This window comes from Mustelus asterias, chromosome 14 (genome assembly GCF_964213995.1).
Source record: "Mustelus asterias chromosome 14, sMusAst1.hap1.1, whole genome shotgun sequence".
NCBI lineage: Eukaryota > Metazoa > Chordata > Chondrichthyes > Carcharhiniformes > Triakidae > Mustelus > Mustelus asterias.
This window is the reverse complement of record NC_135814.1, coordinates 43,406,042-43,429,653: the sequence shown is the minus strand read 5'-3', so window position 1 is coordinate 43,429,653 and position 23,612 is coordinate 43,406,042. Positions and strand designations below refer to the sequence as shown.

The following is a 23,612-nucleotide window of genomic DNA, read 5'->3' as shown; positions in this document are numbered from 1 at the left end:
ACCACCAACTTACTCATACTCGAGCATCTCTTGCTTTTTCCTTCCACTTCTATTCTTGGTCTCCAAGTCTTCTTGAACCCCTCAGGGGTTCTCGACCAGAGTCTTCCTTCAGAGTTCTGTTCCATGGCCTACTGACCTGAACTTTCCAGTAGTCTCTTACATTATACTCTTGTTCAAAGAAGGCTACCTGGATGAATCATTGACAAGGCTTTCTGACCCGTTAAAGATTTACTTAACTTCAAAATGCTCTATCAGGCAGTCAAGATCTATGTATAAACTTTCAGTTGAAAATTGCACCTTTAATGTCATTACCTGCCATTCGTATCATGAACCTTTGCACGTAACTTTTAATCATTCTTGCCTCATCTTGTTCTTATCACATCTCAAGGGCAGCTTCGGGTGACTGTGTGGAGTTTGCACATTCTTCCTGTGTTATGTGTGGGTCTCCTCCGTGTGCTCCGGTTTCCTCCCACACTCCAAAGATGTGCGGGTTAGGTGGATTGGCCACAGTAAATTGCCCCTTAGTGTCAGGATGGGGCTAGCAGGATAAAAATGTGGAGTTGGGGGGATAGGGCCTGGGTGGGATTATTGTCTGTGCAGTCTTGATGGGCCAAATGGCCCCCTTCTGCACTGTAGGGATTCTATGAAGCTGTTCTTCCCAGACGAATTGTATTCTTCCAGTACCATCTGGTATTAAGTAAAGTCCCAATGCTCTCATTCATTCCACTATCAGTTATTCATGTCCAAAGCTGCCTGTAAGATCTGTTATTCAGTGCAGATACTCTTATTCCTTATCAAGCTGTGGACTCGCATTGTTGTCCACTACTATCACGTCTAATCCATTCCCACACAGTAATGAAATTATTTTCTTCAGCAAGCATCTCAATTAAGAAAGGTTAATTAAAAAGGTTAACACAGCTTTGTACTACTGTTATCGCTTCAGATATTGATCCAATTGTGGCCCTTTGTATAAATTAACTGACCTAATCTAAGAATGATGAATTCTCTAGCCTGTTTTCTATTGAAATGAAACCTTAAACAATTTCCAGTTTTTCTGGATTGTAGAATAATGTTAGAATGCCAAACCATAGGTGTGTAAGCCAGTTATTAATATCTATCTGATACAGCTACAAGAAGGAATAGATTCAAGGTGAGAGGGGGAAGTTTAGGGGAGACATGCAGGGAAAGATTTTCACATGAGGGTGGAGGGTGCCTGGAAGCACTGCCAATGGAAGTGGTGAAAGCAGGCATGTTAGCAATGTTCAAGGCATATCTTGATAGACACATGAACAGGAGGCAAACAAGAAGGATAGAAACCACTTATGGGCAATAAGTAATGGGTCTAACTAAGGATTAGGAATCCCTGCAAACCTGGTGGGTTGAAAGACCTGCAGGGATTCCTAATCCTTAGTTAGACCCATGACCTTTTGCCCATATTGTTCCTGTGCTGTATTGTTCTTTTCTTTGTTCTAAAACATGTCAAAGTTCGTAATCAAGGAACCTGTAGAACTAGCAGAGAGGAGCAGAAATACAGCAAAGCTTGAAACTGCCGCTCACTTTCACAGCTCAGACATATGATCTTCTAGTTTATCGCTCACTGCAGACAGATCATTCAGTCACTGAGTTATACTTGAGTACCTTTGCCTGCAACAAATCGGCATACAACAATCCCCGGCCCACTCGGCATTCATTGAAAGAAATGTTTCCTTAGGTTGAAGAGCACTTTGGGCTGACCATCTGCCCCTTTCTGTTTGGTGACATTGGGTGTCCAGTGGGTGCAGGGCTGTCCGACCAGAGCTCTGGACTGGATGGTCTCCTCTCCAAAGTCGTTGCCTCGGAGGAGGAAGGATCATGACCATAAAGGCTATTTCTATGACTTCTCAGTTTCATAGAAACCCTACAGTGCAGAAAGAGGCCATTGGGCCCATTGAGTCTGCACCGACCACAATCCCACCCAGTACCTAATCCTTACATATTTACCCACTAATCCCTCTAACCTAAGCATCCCAGGACACTAAGGGGCAATTTTTAGCATGGCCAATAAACCTAACCCGCACATCTTTGGACTGTGGGAGGAAACCGGAGCACCCGGAGGAAACCCACGCAGACACGAGGAGAATGTGCAAACTCCACACAGACAGTGACCTGAGCCGGGAATCGAACCCAGGTCCCTGGAGCTGTGAAGCAGCAGTGCTAACCACTGTGCTAGATAATAGTTGTAAAAGATTCTGGGCAGCTTTTGTTTCTGAAGTTTGGAATTCCGAACTGGAGAGTTTACAGTGTATATTCCAACTCTATTTCTAATTTGTAACAAGTAGAATTGCTTAAAGAGCCAGGGGTCCCAGTTACATGTAAGTAGCCTTTATGGAATGTTTCATACTGGAAAGTGGGAGCACTCAGGAATGTTTTTGGAGAAGTTTTGGTGCATACATCAGACAGTTGCTGCCACATCATCATCACAGGGATAGCAGAGGTGACCTGTTCACACAAGGGCTGTGAGGGATGTAGGGGCTGCAGCAAGCAGTGCCTCCAGATCTGCAGCCAGGCAGGAAGTTGCAACTGATGCTCTCGAAGAGAGAAGAACCATGCCATCCTTTATTACTCCATCCACACTATCCTTTATTCCTCACTTATTTGCAGCCCACTTCTGCCCAGTGAATCACCACATGTTCATCCCAAATCTGTTCTAGCCGCCATGGTAAGTGCAGTATGAATATCTGAGCTGGTACTTGTGGGCGTCACATTAGGTGACAGGGCCTCTTCATCACTGCCATGCTGCTGCTTCCTCCTTGGGCTGCAGTGGGTATGCAGACAGCTGATCTTGGTTGTGTGACAGCAGGAAGTCAGAAGGGAAGGTTGATACGAGGGAACAGGTTTGGGGTGGCAAGCAAGAGATCCATGGTCATACCATCAGCAGTACTCAGCATGCCAAATAACAAGATGAGGATGAACAGTGAGTTGAGAAGAGGTATAAGGCATGAAGTTGCCATCATCTGCAATATGCTCAACAATAATGGATACTGCTAGCCCTGTAACAGCCAGCACGTAGACATGGGAAACCATCTCCATCATAGGACTTTGGAGATGCAGGTATCCTTGTCCCCCAACAATTATCCTTTGCTCCTTTCTATATTTTGCTACTATGTTCTGCAAGAGTGAGGATAATGTGCCTGCCACATCTGAATAGCTAGAGGCCGTGGGAAATGGATGCGGGGCTTACAGTATTAGTAGGTGTGTAAGGGTGAGATGGAGTATCTCGATGTTAGACATAGTCCTGAATGGCAGGGAGTGCTGCTGGGTGAGGGATGAGGTTGTGGTACATTAAGCAACATGAGAGACTGGTGCTGTGCTGAGTGAATGCTATGCTTTGGAGATGCATTTAATGATAATCACTCGTGAGATAATTACACCTCTAGTGGTCCTGCTGCGAGATCCTCAGACCCAAGTTCTGAGAGTTGACCTCCCTGGTCACCTGCGAGATCTCTCTTCTGTGGATCTTGAGGGTTTCCTGGCATGCCTTGTGACATCCTTCTTTTGGCCCACTTGCACCTCTTAATACTTCCAGTTTCATATCCATCATAAAGCAGGAAGATTATCAATATTCTCAACAATATCAGATTACTCTTTGTGCCCTGATAATTTTTGAAGAATCTCCGTTGCACCAATCTATTTTTTCAACTTACCTTTAAGAACCGCCTACTTTTAATAAAAAAGACGGGCAAACATTGGCAAACAGTACTGCTGGCACAACCTGCTGTGTGCAAAGGTAAAAGCAAATCACTGCAAATGCTGGAATCTGAAACAAAAAGAGAAAATGCTGGAAAATCTCAGTAGGTCTGACAGCATCTGTGGAGAGAGAACAGAGCTAATGTTTCAGAACGTTTTCAAAACACTTTCTGCCTTGGTGTGCTGTTGGTGCTGTGTGCAAAGCTTGCCGGCAGCACAGAGTAAAGGACCAGCAATGGAGGCCTCACAATTTGAGTCATAAACATGCAGAAGTATCAGATGTTGTGCCCTTTTTTACCTGCCATCCATGCCACGCTCCCGTTGCAATGAAGTTGGAGAATTTGGTGCTTAGCCAAATCTCCGTTCACTCCGACGGGATGGGAAAATCCCTCCAGCATAAATGGCGGTCAGATTCTAGCCATTGTGTATTTTTCCACCTTGATCTGAACAAGTGCTGGCACACTGCAAATGGCCTCCCCTGTGCCCAGAAGTAGGGGCAATTGAATTTAACACTCACTGGGCGGGATTTTCCAGCCATGCTCGCCCCAAGGTCTGAAAATCCCACCCGGGATGAACAGACCGTTGCATGGTTCGTGTCCTACCGACTATAATTCCCATGGCAGGCGGGATGGGAAAACTCCACTCAGAGTCTGAACCACAAAGTGCAGTTAGAATAATAATTCGGTATTGAATCATGTAACAGAAACAAAATCGAAGGAAAGAGAAGAAAGATGAATTGAGAGAGATCAAGGCAGAAAAAAAACAATTAAAATAAACTTTTATTTTGGTCATTAAAATCTTCAACAATAATTAAAATCTGAAGGAACAAGACTCTACACTTGTAAAAGTTCAAAGTGAAGAGGTTCTTTGGCAGTAATTGAGACATGCCACGCTGTTAAAATGTTACCGACACTTATATGGACAAGCCTCTTTCTGGCATGTTCAGTGGATATGTATCAAATAAGTATTTGAACTTCATGTCCTTCTTTGTATTTGAATTCATAGTCCCTCAGCACGATATCGGTACGAAGAAGCTTCTAATCTAGAGGAACAGGAGCTGCTTTATAATTTCCACATTTAACAATGCAAGTGAGGTTTCTGTCTGATTTACCTTTTATTAAGATGTGTGCTGATAGCCCACTGCTACTTTTATTTAAAAATCCAGGTCATAATAGATGCAATAGTCAGAATTTAGTGGCCGCCGACCTGGACAGTATCAGATCTCCCAAGGGATTAAGATAGAAATCTCACTCTTGAAAGCTGCTGGCCAATCAGAGGCCCACTTCACTCGATATAACATAATTTAAATGCAGCATTGGAATTTGTACACATCCATTTGTACACATTCATTAATACTTGAACGTGACCACAATTCACAACCAATACTAGGGAAATATAAATGATCAACCAATTGGATAATACATGCTGCAAAATAATAAGTAATGTATTCCTATGGAACTGACTGCTTTTTAATTGAAAATGAATGCCGACCAGAATTTTTTATGATGATGATTATTCCTAATACTTTACTTACTTTACTGCTTTTCTCCCCCCATAGATTTTTGTTTATTCTCTTGGGGCCTCTTGGTAAAGGTCCACAATATCATGAAATTGGCAGGTCGATTGCAACCCTGATGACTGATGAGGCAAGTGCTGAATTCCGAAGTATTTAATTTAAAGTGATCTAGAGATGTCTGTTGCACACTTTGATCATCCATTAATTGCAAACTTGCTAATCGGATTTAATCATTCTTGAGAATGATACAATGGTTTACAATAGACCGTTTACATTACATTGGGCAACCGAACAGTCATAAATTGTTCAAGAGTTTGAGAGGACAGATGTTTAAGTTCAATTATGGGCGACAGAAAGTCACACTTTTGTTTATATCATTACTCCTGAAGAAACAAGAACTACATGTAAAATGGTACTTGGTTGATTTTAAAAACAATCTTTCAATGGTCTGCCGAGTGAGAATGATTTATTTAGGCACAAGTATGCTGACTCTGCAGTTGTGTTTGGAATTGAACCAAGCTGTTGATGTTCATACAATGAATATGGACATTATTGGTGTCTTTTGTTCATTTGTAATCCATGCTTTTTAAAGAAAATTTATCAAATGCATTCATTTCATCTGATATCACTAACAACTCAGGATTTTGCATTATTAAGGACACACAAGTTATTCATTTGACTGATTGATTGATTGTAGGTATTCATAAAGATTTATTTATAGTCATGATTTAGATACTTTGGGAATAAATGCCAAATCTGGAATAATTAACACCTTTAGTCTTAGATTGATGACTTGGTAAATAACTTGTGCTTTGAAGAGAAAGGATACAGCAATATCAGACTCAGTCAGCATTGCTTCACTTCAATGTCGTTCATAAAATAGGGACTATATACCCATTTAATGTTGCAACGTCCACCATAACATTGTTTGTCATAGACTCCCTGTTGTGTGTCCTGAACACCCCTCAGGGCACATGGCATTTTCCAACATATTCCCCAATGCTGTGGGGGTCAGTGAACCATTACTGGGGACCTTGTCTGTTGCTTCTCTCCCCTTTATTCCCATCTTCCCGTCTGCTTCTGCTCCTGCTTCTGTCCTCAGTGCTTAAGTATCACCCCATTAATTTATTTTTGAAGGTTATTTAATTTATGAATGTAGGCATTTAGGAATGTACAGCATTTCAACTTAGAATGTTTTAATATATTTTTCTGATGAGCAAGATCCTAAAGTACTTAACTACAATTAAAAAAATTATTTAGTCACTTATTTTGTTTCGCAGATTATTTCAGCAAAGAATACACAATGTTGCACATATATGGCAGAGTATTTCAACTTGTACATTGATTTTACCATGTGACAAATGTCTAAAAGAACCTAACCGTGGTTTTAACATTGGTTTCTATGAGAATTATTGATTCACATAAAGTTGCTTCACATCAAGTCACAATTTTAAGGAACTCAACTACAACTTTAAGTGAGGGCTTATCCAACTTGCATATTTCTAACATTTGCTGTATACTGGTAAAATTAGCTAAATCGTTAAAATCTAATTTCAAAATGGAATGGTTGTTTTAGAAATTTTGAGAGTTAATTAATATTGGTGATGATCCTCCAAAATTGTTTCAAGGAACTCAGTTAATAAACAAAATGGAATTCTCTTAGACCAGTGGTTTTCAAACTGTGTTCCCTGTAGAGACTTTCCAGCGGTTTAGCAAAATAATATGTTGTAGAGTCATAGAGGTGTACAGCATGGAAACAGGCGCTTCAGCCCTTGTCCATGCCGCCCCTTTTTTTTAAAGATGGGTATAGAGGGATATGGCCGTTTGGCCCATATCCTTCCATACCCATCTTACCCGTGTAACTGTCTAAATGCTTTTTAAAAGACAAAATTGTACCCGCCTCTACTACTACCTCTGGCAGTTTGTTCCAGACACTCTCTATTCTCTGTGAAGAAGTTGCCTCTCTGGACCCTTTTGTATCTCGCCCCTCTCACCTTAAACCTATGCCCTCTAGTTTTAGACTCCTCTACATTTGGGAAAAGATATTGACTATCTACCTTGCCTATGCCCCTCATTATTTTATAGACTTCTATAATATCACCCCAAGCCTCCTACGCTCCAGAGAAAAAAGTCTCAGCCTATCCAGCCTCTCCTTATAACTCAAACCATCAACTCTCGGTAGCATCCTAGTAAACCTTTTGTGCACTCTTTCTAATTTAATGATATCCTTTGTATTATAGGGTGACCAGAACTATACACAGTATTCCAAGTGTGGCCTTACTAATGTCTTGTGCAACCTCAACAAGACATCCCAGCTCCTGTATTCAATGTTCTGATCAATAAAACCAAGCATGCTGAATGCCTTCTTTAATCTCTGTCCACCTGTGACTCCACTTTCAAGGAGCTATGAACCTGTACCCCTAATTCTCTTTGTTCTGCAACTCTCCCCAACGCCCTACCATTAACTGAATAAGTCCTGCCCTGGTCCAATCTACAAAAATCTACCTTGCATTTGTCTAAATTAAACTACATCTGCCATTCATCAGCCCACTGGCCCAAATGATCAAGATCCCGTAGCAATCCTAGATAACCTTGTTCACTGTCCACTATGCCACCAATCTTGGTGTCATCTGCAAACTTACTAACCATGCCTAATAAATTCTCATCCAAATCATTAATATAAATGACAAATAACAGTGGATCCAGCACCGATCCCTGAGGCACACCACTGGTCACAGGCCTCCAGTTTGAAAAGCAACCCTCTACAACCACCCTCTGGTTTCTGTCATCAAGCCAATTTTGTATCCATTTGGTTACCTCACCCTGGATCCCGTGAGATTTAACCTTATGCAACAACCTACCATGCGGTACCTTGTCAAAGGCCTTGCTAAAGTCCATATAGACAACATCAACTGCACTGCTCTCATCTACTTTCTCAATCAAAACTCAATCAAATTTGTGAGGCATGATTTTCCACTCTCAAAGCCATGCTGACTGTCCCTAATCAGTCCTTGCGTCTCTAAATGCCTGTAGGTCCTGTCTCTCAAGATACCTTCTAACAATATATACATTACAGATGTGAGGCTCACCGACCTGTAGTTCCCAGGCTTTTCCCTGCAGCCCTTCTTAAACAAAGGCACAACATTTGCCACCGTCCAATCTTCAGGCACCTCATCTGTGACTATCGATGATTCAAATATCTCTGCTAGGGGACCGGCAATTTCCACCCTAGCCTCCCACAGTGTCCTGGAATACACTTCATCAGGTCCCGGGAATGTAAGTGCTTAACAAGCAGACCAGCCTTATGGATGGAGCATATGGGTGATCTTTTTCTTGATTTTCCCTTCGAAACTGGATAGAATACTTCAGATGCTGTTCGAACAAGATACTGTACAGCTGAAACATAGTTCCTCCCCATTGTATTCAAGCCCTCTTGACATGAAGACCAACATTTATTTAACTTTTTGAATGCTACTTATAGCTTTCTACTAGTTTTTGATGGTTTGTGAACTCGGAGCTCATTACTGTTAACGACTTCTAGTTACTCATCCTTCAGATAACACGCCAACCTATCTAAAGTGGATAACCTCACATTTGTGCATTTAGAATCATAGAAGGAGACCATTTGGCCTATCTGACTCTGATACTGACTCTGTGGAAGAGCTGCCCAATTTAGGCCAATATCCCATTTTCAGCCATAACTGTGTAAATAATTTTCTTTCAGTAAAATTTAATTCAATTTGTCAGTTTTATCCACTCGCTTAATCTGTCAATGTGCCATTGCAAATTTCTGCTCTCATCTCCATTATTTCCTGTACCTCCTAACCTAAAGGACTTTAACTTCGGGTTCTGGGGTGTCGTAACTTGGGGATCCCCAAATATGCACTGGGGACCGCTCTCCCTCTCTCCACCCCGGAGGTCCCGAGGTAAGGGCGATTCCCCTGCAACCCTCAACCCTTAAAGTACAATATAAGTCAAAATGTTCAGAGGGTTCTGACTATCTTACAGTAATCCAGCAGAAGTTAGAAGAATTAAAACTATTTCTATAGTGACTCTGATTGCTGCTCCACCGAAGTTCAGGCCCAATGTCATCTGCCTACTTTATAATTATTACTTAAGCCTATCAATACTCTACTATCAGTATGATAAGCAAGTCTACAGATATTGTGAAAAATTGTGCCCTTGGGTTTATGCTGGGTGTTATTTGCACTCCTAAATTTTGTTAATTTTTAAAATTTTGTCCAAGAATGATTTTATTTGATCTGTTCATAAGATAGAAAATGAACATTTTCATGGGGAATCCTCTATTTCTAAATTATATAGAGGACAAGAGGATGGAAGGAGAGAGGCAGTTCAGATGACCTTAATCCACAGGCAGAAGCATTGAATGTAGGAAATGTGCTTCTGTCTGTGGATACAGAGTAAAGTCTCTTTAGCAACAATACACACATTCATCTGAGATGTCATGAGTTGGTTCCTTCATTGTGGGACTGTGTTGCAGGTGCCCTGGGATGGGCATGTGCTGCATGATACTGCAGTTCTGTTAAATGGTTAATATACATTATGAATTCTTCCAGAGTCACCTCCAAAACCTACTGAGCATTTAACACATTCTGTAATGAATGTAGAACATTAATGCTCAAGTTACATCATTATTCAAAATCTAGGCTCCTGAGATCCAGATTCCAGGGTACGATAGTTGAAAAAGCGTGTTAACTGGCTCTCTCATCAGCAGCTTCATCCATTCATACTTTGTGATCCTCTTCAAACAGCCACACGACTAGATGTGCTTGTTAGAAATAGGATGAATGGTGCTGGTACTCTGTGGGCACAACCTAGACCTGGTGCTTCCACTTCAGAATTGTATATAGGAACAGAAGAAGTTTAATAGAATTGTTATTGAACATCCCTTGACAGAACTTATGAAGCTTAAGCATGTCTTGATGATTTGCCATAATATGCATCATTGAATAGAGGAGGAAGAGGAAGAAAAGAGTTATGTTAGTACTGGGCTTCATGGAAGCCTGCAGTTCTACCATTACTCACTCCCTCCATTTTCACATCTAGCATGGCTTGTTCATATCAACGGATCTGAAATAAGGGACCCATCTGATCTACTGTCTCCCTTTGTGCTCCACTTGGTTCCTCACGCAGAGAAACAATGCTGAGATGTTGGAAGCTTGAAGAGGACATAGATGAATGACAATGAACTGGCTATTTTGCTTTGATAATGATGCATGTATAAACAAACTTGAAAAAAGGATATTTGTCGGATAAATTTGCTTTGTGGGACCAACATTTCAAATGGCAATGTGGCAGTAGTTCCAGTTTGAAGTGTTCTCTGCTGTAGTATAGGCATACATCTGAAGCTTGACAAAAGCTGTTTTTTGAGGGTTAACGAGCAGCTTCAGGATGTAACATAGAGGAAACTGATTGTGATCTACTTATCGATTTAATTTGGTGCAATGTTGGCTAGTCTAATCTGTGCAGGTGTTTTGAGACACTTAGCTTTTCCTTTTCTGTGAAGGGTGCATTTGAATTTCAAAAAGGGAAGACATCCTTTGCTGCCCTTCCAGCATCAGTTCTAAAGTTCCATCTGGAAATGTAGGTGCTCTGTATCATTGGTTTGTCATGATTTCTTGTCTGCATAGTAAAAATAAAACAACTCTTTTTTTAATAACAGTCGAAAAGGTTGCAAGCTATTTTTTGCTGCTGATTGCAAGCAACTGTAGTCTGACACAGTAGAGGCTAGGAACTTGTTACTAACGGTTAAAGAGGCTGGCCTCAGAAAAATCTATGATGTTGACACAGTGCAATGTAGTATTAAACTTACAGATCTGATTACTCACAACTCTACCAGGGAGTTCGCCTCTTGAGATGGGGTGAAGCTTGGCTTTGGCAAGGCTACAAAGTAAACCATGATATTGTGTAGCTGGCTGACTTTATCAAGTCATAATGGCATGAACGGATGCCATTCGGCTATCTTGTCCATACTGGCTCTTTATAGATCAACCAAGTCAACCCCATTCCTCTGCTTGATTCCTGTAGCCACAGTAAGAAGTTTAACAACACAAGGTTAAAGTCCAACAGTTGGACTTTAACCTTGTGTTGTAAAACTTCTTACTGTGTTTACCCCAGTCCAACGCCGGCATCTCCACATCATGATCCCTGTAGCCCAGAGTGTTTATTTTTCTTAACTGTGTACATAATTTTCTTTCTAGACCATTGATTGTCTCTGCTTTGACCAACTTCTTGGCAGTGTTCCAGATCATTACTGTTGTTGCATAGGAAGTTCATCTTCACATACCCCTGTATTTTTTGTCCAAAACCTTTCGACTGTGTCCCCTTATCTAAACCGGTTATAAGCTTGTACACCTCTGCCAGCTATCCCCTCAACCTCCTTTACTCCAAGAAGAATAATCTTTAAGCTAATCCTATAGCAACATTTCCTCGTCCCTAGCACCATTCTTCTAAATTTCCTCAACTCCTTGTCAAGGACCTTCACATTCTGATAAGAACTACATTCAATATTTTAGACCAGAACTTTATGAAAGTTCAGTGCAACTTCCCTGCTGTGCTGCTGCAATATCCAGAAATCAGCTTGATTCCAGTGGAAAATCTAAGTTAAAATCTTCAACTCAATTTCTTTTCGCAGTTTGAAGCTTTTTAAGGTCAGTTTGATGCGTTAGTATATCTACTAGCTCTTGCTCTTCTGAATTCTACTTAAATGTTCCAATCTTTGTTTTACTTAATTTGAAATTAAATACCAAGAACAGATTTTGCAGCCAACCATGCACAGTTTACTAAATAAGTTGCACTGCTGGATTGAAAGGGAGTTTGAACCATAAAGCCCCACAGGAATGCACTGTCTGCCTTTGAATTGAATGCAACTATGTGAATTTGACTGCAAGACTGTTGCTACACAGTGAGATGATTATTTAACTACGTAATTTTATGACACATCATGTGGAGGAACATACCAACATGAAGAGCTCTGAAAGTGTCCAGAGCTCTTCACTGTCCTCTCAAGCTAACCAGATAATTTGCGAAGACTGAACACTAAAACTGCATATAGTTTGGCATTTAGTTGCAGAACAAAGTTCCAGTTGTTAAGGCTTTTTTGACCCAAGGGTGCAGGACATCCACGGTTGTATACATCTGCCCATTTGGGTTCCATCAAGCTAATGTGTACCCTACAAAATGGAAAGAATATTGGTAATGCAGACAGACTGTGATGTTTATTTATTAGTCACAAGTAAGGCTTACATTAACACTGCAATGAAGTTACTGTGAAATTCCCCTACTCGCCACACTCTGGTGCCTGTTCGGGTCAGTGCACCTAACCAACATGTCTTTCAGGCTGTGTGAGGAAACTGTGGGGAGCACCCAGAGGAAACCCACGCAGACACGGGGAGAATGTATAAATTCCACACAGACAGTGACCCAAGCCGGGAATCGAACCCGGGTCCGTGGCGCTGTGAGGCAGCAGTGCTAACCACTGTGCCACTGTGCCACCCATGTCAGCTTTAGCACCTTCCCTATTGATATGAAACAACTTGGATGCTGCAATGGTTTTAATATTTTATGACGATCCACATTCAAAATCTAATCTAGGATGATAGAAGGCGGTAAATGGCTTCTGAGAAATTTCAGCTATCTCTTTTGACCTTGACTGAAAGCACCAGACATAATGACAGTCAGTAGGGCTGAAAAATGTAGCAAACCACAGTTCTTATTTAGCAGTGTTTCAGAGACTTGAAACAACAACTCCACTGCTGTACATAGATATTCTTTCTCAACTTTGTAGGCTGAGCAAAATATGATACTGTACGGTGCATTTCCTGTTGTAATTCATGGCATTCTTTCTTCATATCATCAAATTCATTCTACATCTTGCTGATGTTACTTTTGGTTTCAGAATCAGCAGTGTTATGTTAAACCATCTCCTCTCATTCATTAAGCTGGCTGGTGTTAGTGGTTGTGTGTGAATGACCAACTCAACATTTGCTGCAGATGTATCAGCGCATTCAATGGAAATGAAAATTAGGCAGGGTGTATATTTGATATCGTACATTGTACATCTCTACCTAAGCTAAACTTCAAGTGAATGCGTCTTGTTTCTTCACTGTCCATAGCTGTTTCCATAGGTACAGACACTTTTATTAGAACTTTTAGGATACTTAACAGACCTTATTCTGATTGTTAAGGTATTTCTCCTGACAACCTGAGTGGCAAAAGAAGTGTAATTATTGCTCAGCAGAGGGGTTGGGGGAGGTCACATCTGGATTCCCCAAGTGACTGTTAATTATAAGTTATTTAATTATAAAGCTTATTTATTTTGCAAAGCAGATCTTACAAATTGGCTCGACAGTCCACTCGGCATATATTTCATCAATCTCAGTCACAAAGCTCTTCCAAATTCAGTCTTGTTCACAAAGAATTTCAGCTTCTCTTTTTCTAGGCTTTAGCCTGATCCCCAGGTTGCACAACCAACCTGAATTCCTCAGACACAGTTTTCTCAAAATATAGCACACGTTTGCAGATTCTCAACTCTGCTTATGGTGTAGATCCAATGTTGGGCCCAATTCTCTGACCGCGGTTAGGATTATCCAGACTGGATTATCCAGTCCTGCTGTTGTGAACGGAGATTTGGCTAAGCGCCATATTCTCCGTTCTCACTGGCAGCAGGAGTGGGCCGTGCAAGACCAGAATTCCGGCCTTTATCTTCAAGTAACAGAAACAGCTGTAGGAACTACACATCTACTGACTCTCAGCTTCTGGATTGAACCTCCATTTTCTACAAGTTGCCTGTACTGTACCACTGGAATCAACATCTCCATCTCAGCTCTGATCACTCTGTCATTTTATATAGTTTCAACCACTTCTGGTTTGCCCAGAAATTCCGATTTCAGTTTCAGTCTTAGTTTCCTCAGAAACTGGAGCAGTTATTTTACTTTCTTCATTTCCTTTTGAATTGGGGTCCGAGTTCAAAAAATACAAGCTTTGAAACTATGGATTCCATCACATTCTAAAAGTATTGTGTGTAAAACTGATTAAAGCTTAAAATATGGGTTGGCTAATTGATCATAGTGATCTTTTCTGGTCCTGTGTATTTCTGTGTTCCTCAACTGAATTAAGACAATGATGCAAATTTCTTTTAAGGCATCTACAATTCTTATAAATCTTCAAAGGATGTTTCATTAACCTGAAGTGAAAATTTGTTTTCCTTTTAGAGTAATTCATTTTATTGTCATGTTTATGTTGGAACACACAGTAGCACAATTTTAATATAAAAAGTAAAAATGCATATCTTAACATGCTGTAAAATTAACAAATAAACAAATACTGTGACATTTTACCCATTCATTCGACACCCTGTTGATACTTGGACTGGATGCTAACATCATGGTGGGAAAACTGTTCTAGATCATGACAGCTTTTTCAGTGCAACTTCACACTTGAATCTTCCCACTCTGTGCACTGCAGAGTTCACAATCGGGAATCTCATTAAAAATCCAGGGGGGCGGGGCCTATTCACGCCAGAGTCTGACAGTTCTGGAACTCTGCGCATGCGCACTGGCCCCGATCTGTCAGTCTCCCCATTTGCTGGCCAGCCTGGGACCCCCGCAGTTCTGTTCCTCCAACACCTCCCCCCCCTCCAACAGCCCGATTGCGGCCCCCATAACAATTCCTGGGCCAGCACTGACCCCCCTCCCCCACCGCCCCCGAGCGCCCCGATGTCCAGCCCACCACCACCCCCCCTCCCCCCCAGCAGTGGTGATTCCCCCACCCCTCTTACCGTGGCAGACCCCCCCGGGATGCAGAGTCCCCTGGCAGACCACCAGCTCGCCCCGATCGCTGGTCTCCCTCCAGCCCCGACTGATCCCAGTGCAGAGTGGCAGCGGGACCCTCCCACCCCTACCAATTGCCCCTAGGTCCGGTCCACAATAGGCCCCGCTGCCTTGGCACTGCCCTGATGGGCAGTGCCAAGGTACCCCATGGGCATGGGCACTTTGCACCTTGGGCAGTGTCAGGGGTACAGGCTGGCACTGCCAGGGTGCCCATGACCAGGGGGCACCACCCCGCCACCCAACCCCTGGGGGCCCCAATTGCCCCCATTCATTCCGGCGGGGTGTCCCGCTTGTTCCCTGAACGTGGGGAGCTACTCTAAACCCCGCCGGAATAAAGTACTCCTGGCGGGGTGGGAGATTCAATCGGGCTTGGCAAATTCTGGTTAATGGCATGCAAAACATATTAAAAAAAGATTCAAATCCCTTTCCTGTCTTCCCACTTTTTTCCAGCGTGGTATGGACTCCCACTGTTCTCTGGCTCTGGGAGATGTGCATGCGTTCCTGGCGCATGCGCAAATCCCAGAAAAAGGCCGACGACGCGATTCTCCTGACCGGACCTGCCAGAAAGGTTGTGGGTCACGATGGGAGAACCGGACCCCATGTTTCTTCCAGAGGCAGGATTATTTATTGCGGAATCTTATCCCTAAATTTCTAATACAAAATTATCGTTGACAGTAAAACAAACAAGTGGTGCATATCAGTACACAAGCATTACACTGCAGATAATTGGTGTATCTAGGTTAAATTGGCATGATCATCTAGCACTTCATGCTGGTGGGATCTTCTTGTCCATCGGCCGGCCCAACCCGCCGCATATTTCCTGGGGTGGATTTGATGGTAAATCCTATTGACTGCGGTGAGACCAGAAGATCCCGCTGCCAGCCAACAGCATGTCCCACCACCGAGAAAAAAGTCATGGCGAGACCAGAGAATCCCGGTGCTTGTATAATAGATTCTTGTTTCTGAAACTATATTACAGGTATTTCACGATGTTGCATATAAAGCAAAGGATCGTAATGATTTGGTTGCTGGTGTGGACGAATTTCTTGATCAGGTGACTGTTCTGCCGCCAGGGGAGTGGGACCCATCAATCCGAATAGAGCCACCAAAAAGTGTACCTTCCCAGGTATGTAAGCTTTCATGTTATTGTTCTCAAATTGTGCCCTTACTATATGGCTCTACATTTTTGTTGAAAAGCAATAGCGAAATATTTATTTAATTCTTTCATGGGGTGTGGGTGTCACTGGCAAAGTCAACATTTGTTGCCCATCCCTAATTGCCCTTATAGACACCTTATTATTATTTTGTTGGAAGCTGGATTATACTGTGGTAATTAACATTATAAAATTGAATAGCCTCAAACTCATCTATTGATGAAACTCTCAGAGCTCAAAAGAAGTTGCTCGGTACGTCATTATATCTTTTACGCTTCTTCTAAAAAGTACTAAGCTGCAAAGTTGCTCATGCTTATCGATTGGGAATACAAATGTGAATAAACTGTAATGGCAACCCGAAAAATAAGGGTAACGTGTACCTCAGAGTAATTAAAGGCTTGTAATCTCACCAGTTTTGATATCATTAACTCCAAAGTAATGGCATAACTCTGGACATGATTTCATAGGTTAAATGCATCCCGTTCTTGTATTTAAAACTGTCACACTCTGGCATGGTACTGTTATACCAACTGAAATTAAAAAAGCAAAGATTCATAATTATAATTCTATAACTATATTGACATGTGTAACTGTGCAGACGCATGAAAATTATGTGCCACTTTTACTCAACAATTAAAATTTTGAATGGCAAAAATAAGGTATGTAACATAGTATTGAATAAAAGCCATGGGGGCGATTTTCCCAGCCCGCTGCACTACTCTAACAGCGCAATGGGCTGGAAGACACCAGCGGAGCCGTTTTGTGGGCTTCCCGCTGGGCACCACGGCCTCTGCGCATCTCCCAGCCGAAGATTTTTAGAGTAATCAGCTCCACGCCAGAAATCAGCGCGGAGCTGATTTCAATATGCTAATCAGGATGCACATTGCATTAGCGAGCCCGGAATGCAAGTTCCCGGGCCCACTAATGAAATGTAAATCCGGATTAGCATGTTGAAATCAGCTCCATGACAATTTCTGGTGTCTCCATCCCCGCCAGGGGTGGTTCACTCCATGGGCTTTACAACTGCTCCCCATGAGTGGGGAACAGGCGGCCCCTAACCCCACTAGAGTGAAGAGAGGCCATTGAGGCCCCTGCAGGAAACTGGGAGTACGGGGGGGGTGGGGGGGGGGGGTGAAGCCTATTGGGCGGTGGGGGCGGGGGGGTGAAATCAGTGGAGTTAGGGCATCTCACTGCCACTCTGCATTCGGGATCACGGGCAAAGGAACGGAGGACGAAGATCAAGGCTGGCCATCGGGGGGGGGGGGGGGGGGGGGCGCTGCTGGGTGGGGGAGGTGGAGGGTCGAGACTGTTGAGGGGAGGGGTTGCCGGGGGAGGGGGTGTCAGGGAGATTGGGGCAGGCCAGAGAGTGGGGACATTGGAATTGGCACGGGGTGGTTCGGGAGGCCAGGGATTGGGGGCTGGATGTGTCGATAGGCCAATGATGGGGTTTGCGGGGAGGTCAGCAATGCGGGGCCACTGCGCATGTGCCGATCTTGGCGCTGACGGATCGGCGCATGAGCAATGGTCTGCTCAGTGGTATGCTGCCGGCCTTTCGGGCGGGAGTAGATCCCGCCCCTGATTTTCAGAGTGAATCCTGCTAGGGCACTCTTTGATGCACTAGTGTGAGAGATTCAATCTGAAAATCACGCTACAAAAATTGCTGGGAGTCACTCCTGTTTTCATGTGAATTAGGGACTTAGAATTTTTTTGGGAGAATTCCAGCCTATATATTTCCTTATATACATTTTGAGCACTTATACAAAAGAAATCGAGATTAAATCAATCTAAATCTAGAATTTTTCAATTAACCTACCATCCATAGCATTTTGTGAGGAGTTTCAGATTTCCACTACCCTGTACAGTAAGAATTACATGAATGAGTACTGATTGCTCATGGCTCATATGGACTTGAAAACTTCTGTTACTCCTGTCTACAGATGCTGCCAAACCTGCTGGGCAGGATTTTCCAACCACATCACCCCAAAACCGGAAAATCCTGCCCAAGGTCAATGGACCTTTGCATGGTCCACTCCCTGCCTGCCACGATTCCAAGACAGGTGGGACAGGAAAATTCCCCATGCTGAGTTTTTCCAGCATTTTCTGTTTTTGTTTCAGAAACCATTGGCCATTAGTGATCTTGGATATTGAATGGAACCAAGAACAAAGAGAAGTACAGCACAGGAACAGGCTCTTTGGCCCTCCAAGCCTGTGCTGATCATGATGTCCTAACTAAACTAAAAAAAACCTTCTACCCTTACTTGGTCCATATCCCTCTTTTCCCTCCCTATTCATGTACTCATCCGGATGCCTCTTAAATGTTGCTAATGTGCCTGCTTCCACCGCCTTCTCTGGCGATGCATTCCAGGCACCCATCACTCTCTGCATGAAAAACTTTCCCCGCACATCTCCCTTCAACTTTCCCCCTCTCATCTTGAACCTGTGCCCTCTTGTAATTGACACTTCCACCCTAGTAAAAACCTCTGACTATCCACCCTGTCTATGCCTCTCATAATTTTGCCTCCATTTTCCAGTGAAAACAATCCTAGTTTAGTCAACCTCTCCTCGTAGCCAATACCCTCTGTGTTAGCAAATGTGGAGGCATTATGACAGAAAGTTGATGTTGTTTTAACTAAATGTCCACACATGGTGACCCAGGAATGAAAATCTTGACTACATTTTGTTCCTCTCTAGTCCAGCATTAATGAGGTCAAATATGTCTATCCCAGATAACGCTAACTAAATAAAAAAGGAATCTCTGGGTTTCTGACTTAATTAAATATTGGCCGAAATCTTATAGCCATTCACACGGTGGGATTTTCTGGACCCACTGCAGTGAACGGAGAGTTGTCTGGGTGCCAACTTCTCCATCCTCACTGCAGTGGCAACAGGGGTGAACAGATGGTAAGATTGTGCCCATTGTCTTTACAATTAACCCGTTAGTGGAACTCTCTACATGCATGTTTAAGTTGTGTATTGGGTCATTTTCTATAACCCATTATGTAAAGATTATTATAATATTTCATTCAAGTGTGCATGCAAACGTGAGACATAGATTAGGATATGGATCTCACTTAAGATGATTATGGCAGGTAAAGTAACTGGTTTCATTGACATTGTGAGAAATATATGGAGACTATATTGAGGTTTGCTCCAATATTTACAATAGCCGGAATTTTACCGCCCCATCCACTATGGGAATCGAAGCGGTGAGGGCCGGACCATGGAAAGGTCCGTTGACCTTGCGCGGGATTTTATGGTTTTGGGACGGACAAGGCCGGAAAACCCCGTCTAATGTGTTTTTGCAGTGTAATGAAAGTTTTGAGCTAGTCAGGGCACCATTTGTCTGAGCTGGTTAGCCATTGGGCATGTAAGATTCTTCACTGTACAAAACATTATGCAACAAATTTAAATATTTAACAACCAAATTAATGCCATGCCCTTGAGAAAATTTAGGCTGCAGTTAAATTCTGGCTTGTGGTTTTATATGTGCACCAATTTGCCAAAAGCAGTGCCAGATCCAGGTACTGATCTAACTCATGGTTACATTAAAATTAGGCAATGTCAATCCAAGGAGTATCGTACGTAACATACACTTTATACTGAACAGATTATTATGACCAGTGGCCAAATTTAAAATTTACTGGGATGATCTGTTGTATCTCTTTGACATTTTATAAATTAAGAAGTAAGTCTCTTTAATGTTACAAGAACATAGACATGCAGATTTAGTTGGTAGGAGGCTTAGGAAGGAGTTGAGTAATCTTTTCACCCAGAGGATATGTGGTGGGACTCAAACTCATTGCCTGAAAGAGTGGCAGAAGCAGAAACCCTAATCACCTTAAAAAAAAATTAAAGTTAGGTAGGCATTCGAGGTCCCTTCTTTGAGGAGGTAGTTCTTTGAGGAGGTAACAAGGAAGCCAGATAAAGGAGAGCCAGTGGACGTGATTTATTTAGATTTCTAGAAGGCCTTTGATAAGGTGCCGCATAGGAGACTATTAAATAAAATTAAGAGCCCATGGTGTTGAGGGTAAGATCCTGGCATGGATAGAAGATTGCTTGACTGGCAGAAGGCAGAGAGTGAGGGTAAAGGGGTCTTTCTCAGGATGGCAGCCGGTGACTAGTGGTGTGCCTCAGGGGTCAGTGCTGGGACCACAACTTTTCACAACATACATTAACGATTTGGAGGAAGGAACTGAAGGCACTGTTGCTAAGTTTGCAGATGATACAAAGATATGTAGAGGGACAGGTAGTATTGAGGAAGCAGGGGGGCTGCAGAAGGACTTGGACAGGTTAGGAGAGTGGGCAAATAAGTGGCAGATGGAATACAATGTGGAAAAGTGGGAGGTTCTGCACTTTGGAAGGAGGAATGGAGGCATAGACTATTTTCTAAATGGGAAAATGCTTAGGAAATCAGAAGCACAAAGGGACTTGGGAGTCCTTGTTCAAGATTCTCTTAAGCTTAACATGCAAGTTCAGTTGGTAGTTAGGAAGGCAAATGCAATGTTAGCATTCATGCCAAAAGGGCTAGAATACAAGAGCAGGGATGTACTTCTGAGGCTGTGTAAGGCTGTGGTCAGACCCCATTTGGAGTATTGTGAGCAGCTTTGGACCCCATATCTAAGGAAGGATGTACTGGCCTTGGAAAGGGTCCAGAGGATGTTCACAAGAATGATCCCTGGAATGAAGAGCTTATCGTATGAGGAACGGTTGAGGACTCTGAGTCTGTACTCGTTGGAGTTTAGAAGGATGAGGGGGAATCTTATTGAAACTTACAGGATACTGCGAGGCCTGGGTAGAGTGGCCATGGAAAGGATGGTTCCACTAGTAGGAAAAATTAGAACCAGAGGGCACAAACTCAGGCTAAAGGGACGATCCTTTAAAACAGAGATGAGGAGGAATTTCTTCAGCCAGAGAGTGGTGAATCTGTGGAACTCTTTGCCGCAGGAGGCCAGGTCATTGAATGTCTTTAAGACAGAGATAGATAGGTTCTTGATTAATAAGGGGATCAGGGGTTATGGGGAAAAGGCAGGAGAAAGGGGATGAGAAAAAAAATCAGCCATGATTAAATGGCGGAGCAGACTCGATGGACCGAGTGGCCTAATTCTATTCCTATGTCTTATGGTCTTATGGTCCCATAAGCTACAAGATTGGAAGGTAGGTTCAACGAGGTAAGTTTTTCTTGATTAGCATGGGCTTGATAGGCTGAATGTGCCATACTCTTTCCATGTTTCTGTGTTGAAAAACAGGTGTTTTCACTTCCATTCTCCTAGTATTAAAAAATAGATCCTGGGGAAATAGACCTCTGCACCTGCAGAGCTCCCTTCTGCTGGGCAGTGTGAGTTAAAGCCAGGAGTGGCTTTGTCTTTGCAACTTTGTCTTTGCCAACTGTATTTTGCATTCTACATTTGTCTGTATCTGATGGGTAGTATACCACTACAATCACATCACAACTTGATAGATTGTCACCAGAATTCTACCACCACAGGAACTGGAGTGGGTAAGGGGCGGACAGTGGGAAGGTCTGTTGATCTTGGGTGGGACTTCCGGTTTCAGGTTGAGCGAAAATCCTGCCCTGTGAGTATAATGTCTGATTGATGGATTTAACATACTGATAATTTCATTTCTGTGTGCACTCTTTACCAATTAGGTTAATGCTTGTGTAAAAATAGTGCGCACAGAAATGTGAACTGTTTGACATTTTTATACAAATGTTTTTGTTCTATCCTTGGATCTTGAACTTCTGTATTTTGCTGCTATTTTCTCTTGTAACTTATGCAGGAAAAAAGAAAAATTGCAGGGATTCCCAATGGAACCACAGCTCATGGGGACACTGATCCACTCGAAGGGCATAGTGGACCTGAGTTACAGAGAACAGGAAGGTTGGTGAAAACAGCATTCATATTAAGACAACTGCTTCATGTCAACAATCCCAAAAATATTAGTGTTCCATAAATGTTTCTCAGTGGAAAGGTAATATAGATCATGCTAGGTTTTGAACATTGGGTGGAATTTTCCATTCAGTGCACAGAATCATAGAAACCCTACAGTGAGAAAGAGGCCACCTGGCCCTTCGAGTCTGCACCGAACACAATCCCACCCAGGCCCTACCCCATATCCCTACACATTTACCCGCTAATCCCTCTAACCTACTCATCTCAGGACACTAAGGGGCAATTTGAGCATGGTCAATCAACCTAACCCGCACATCTTCGGACTGTGGGAGGAAACCGAAGCACCCGGAGGAAACCCACGCAGACAGGAGGAGAATGTGCAAACTCCACACGGACAATGATCCAAGCCGGGAATCGAACCCAGGTCCCTGGAGCTGTGAAGCAGCAGTGCTAACCACTGTGCTACCGTGCCGCCAGAGTGCTGGCTGGGGTGAGAAGATCTGCATTTAGCTCTCCGGCTGCCGAGCAAAGTTTTCTCTGCAGATTCTCTGACACTCTGTGCACAGAAAATTGGGGGGGCACAGTTTCCGTTGTCACGCTGGCGCGGTGGGGCCTCAGAGTCGGCAATGCTGTTCCACAGAGATCGGGGTGCCCTGACCTATGTTAAAACGACAATCTCCCCATGCCCCTACAGATATGGGGGAACTACCCTCCCATAACTCACCGGGGCAAAGCCCCCCCCCACCCCGCCACACACACGCACACCCAAGTCCCGGGGCAACAACCCTCAATAAGGACTGGGGCAATCTCGTTCCCCACACATAAGGTTAACCCCACAGTGGGACTCCCCAGAGGGCCCACCCCAGCACTGCCCCTAGCAGTGGCACCCTGCCAAGTGGGTTTTGCCTAGGGGCACTGCCAGGGGGTAGTGCCAGGGCTTGTTTCTCTCACCCCAGGGACTATACACACCCTTGTGCCCCCAGTAGGTTCCCCACGACTGCTTCCTGTTTTTCAAACTTGTTGCAAACCTTATGTCGGCAAGGGGGAATTCCTTACTTGGGGGAACATATGGCGGGGAAGGCCATTAACTATATTTAAGTTTATTTAAATACATTTAAATCAGGAACCTCGTGACAGCACTGGCAAGAGGTAGGGAAAAATCAGAAGATGAGATCTCACCGGTGCGAATCTTGTTTTCTGAATCTTGCAAAATTTAGAAGCCACATCGCCGTTTATGCTCGGGGCTAAAGTGGGCTCAAAATCATTCCTATGAAATTACTGTATCAATTTCAATGGTAGTTATTGACCAGTTTAATAACATAACATCAATACGGTCAGGCAGTCTTGTGGCGCAGTGGGTAGTGTCCCTGCCTCTGAGCCAGAAGCTCTGGGTTTGACTCCCCCCTCAGTACTAGATGGCCGAGGAAGGTGTGTACGTGGTGCGGCCAAATAGATTGAGTGTTAACCTGCAAGT

General features: G+C 43.2%; 1 protein-coding gene across 1 annotated transcript in view; it reads left to right on the top strand.

The window, feature by feature from the left end:
• LOC144503632 (sodium-driven chloride bicarbonate exchanger-like) overlaps positions 1–23,612 on the top strand; it is a 267,586-nt gene that overhangs the window by 163,940 nt on the left and 80,034 nt on the right. The window contains exons 9-11 of the mRNA XM_078228280.1: positions 5,285–5,372; positions 16,073–16,219; positions 22,026–22,126. Coding sequence (XP_078084406.1) covers positions 5,285–5,372; positions 16,073–16,219; positions 22,026–22,126 — 336 coding nt within the window. The remainder of the gene's footprint in view (positions 1–5,284; positions 5,373–16,072; positions 16,220–22,025; positions 22,127–23,612) is intronic.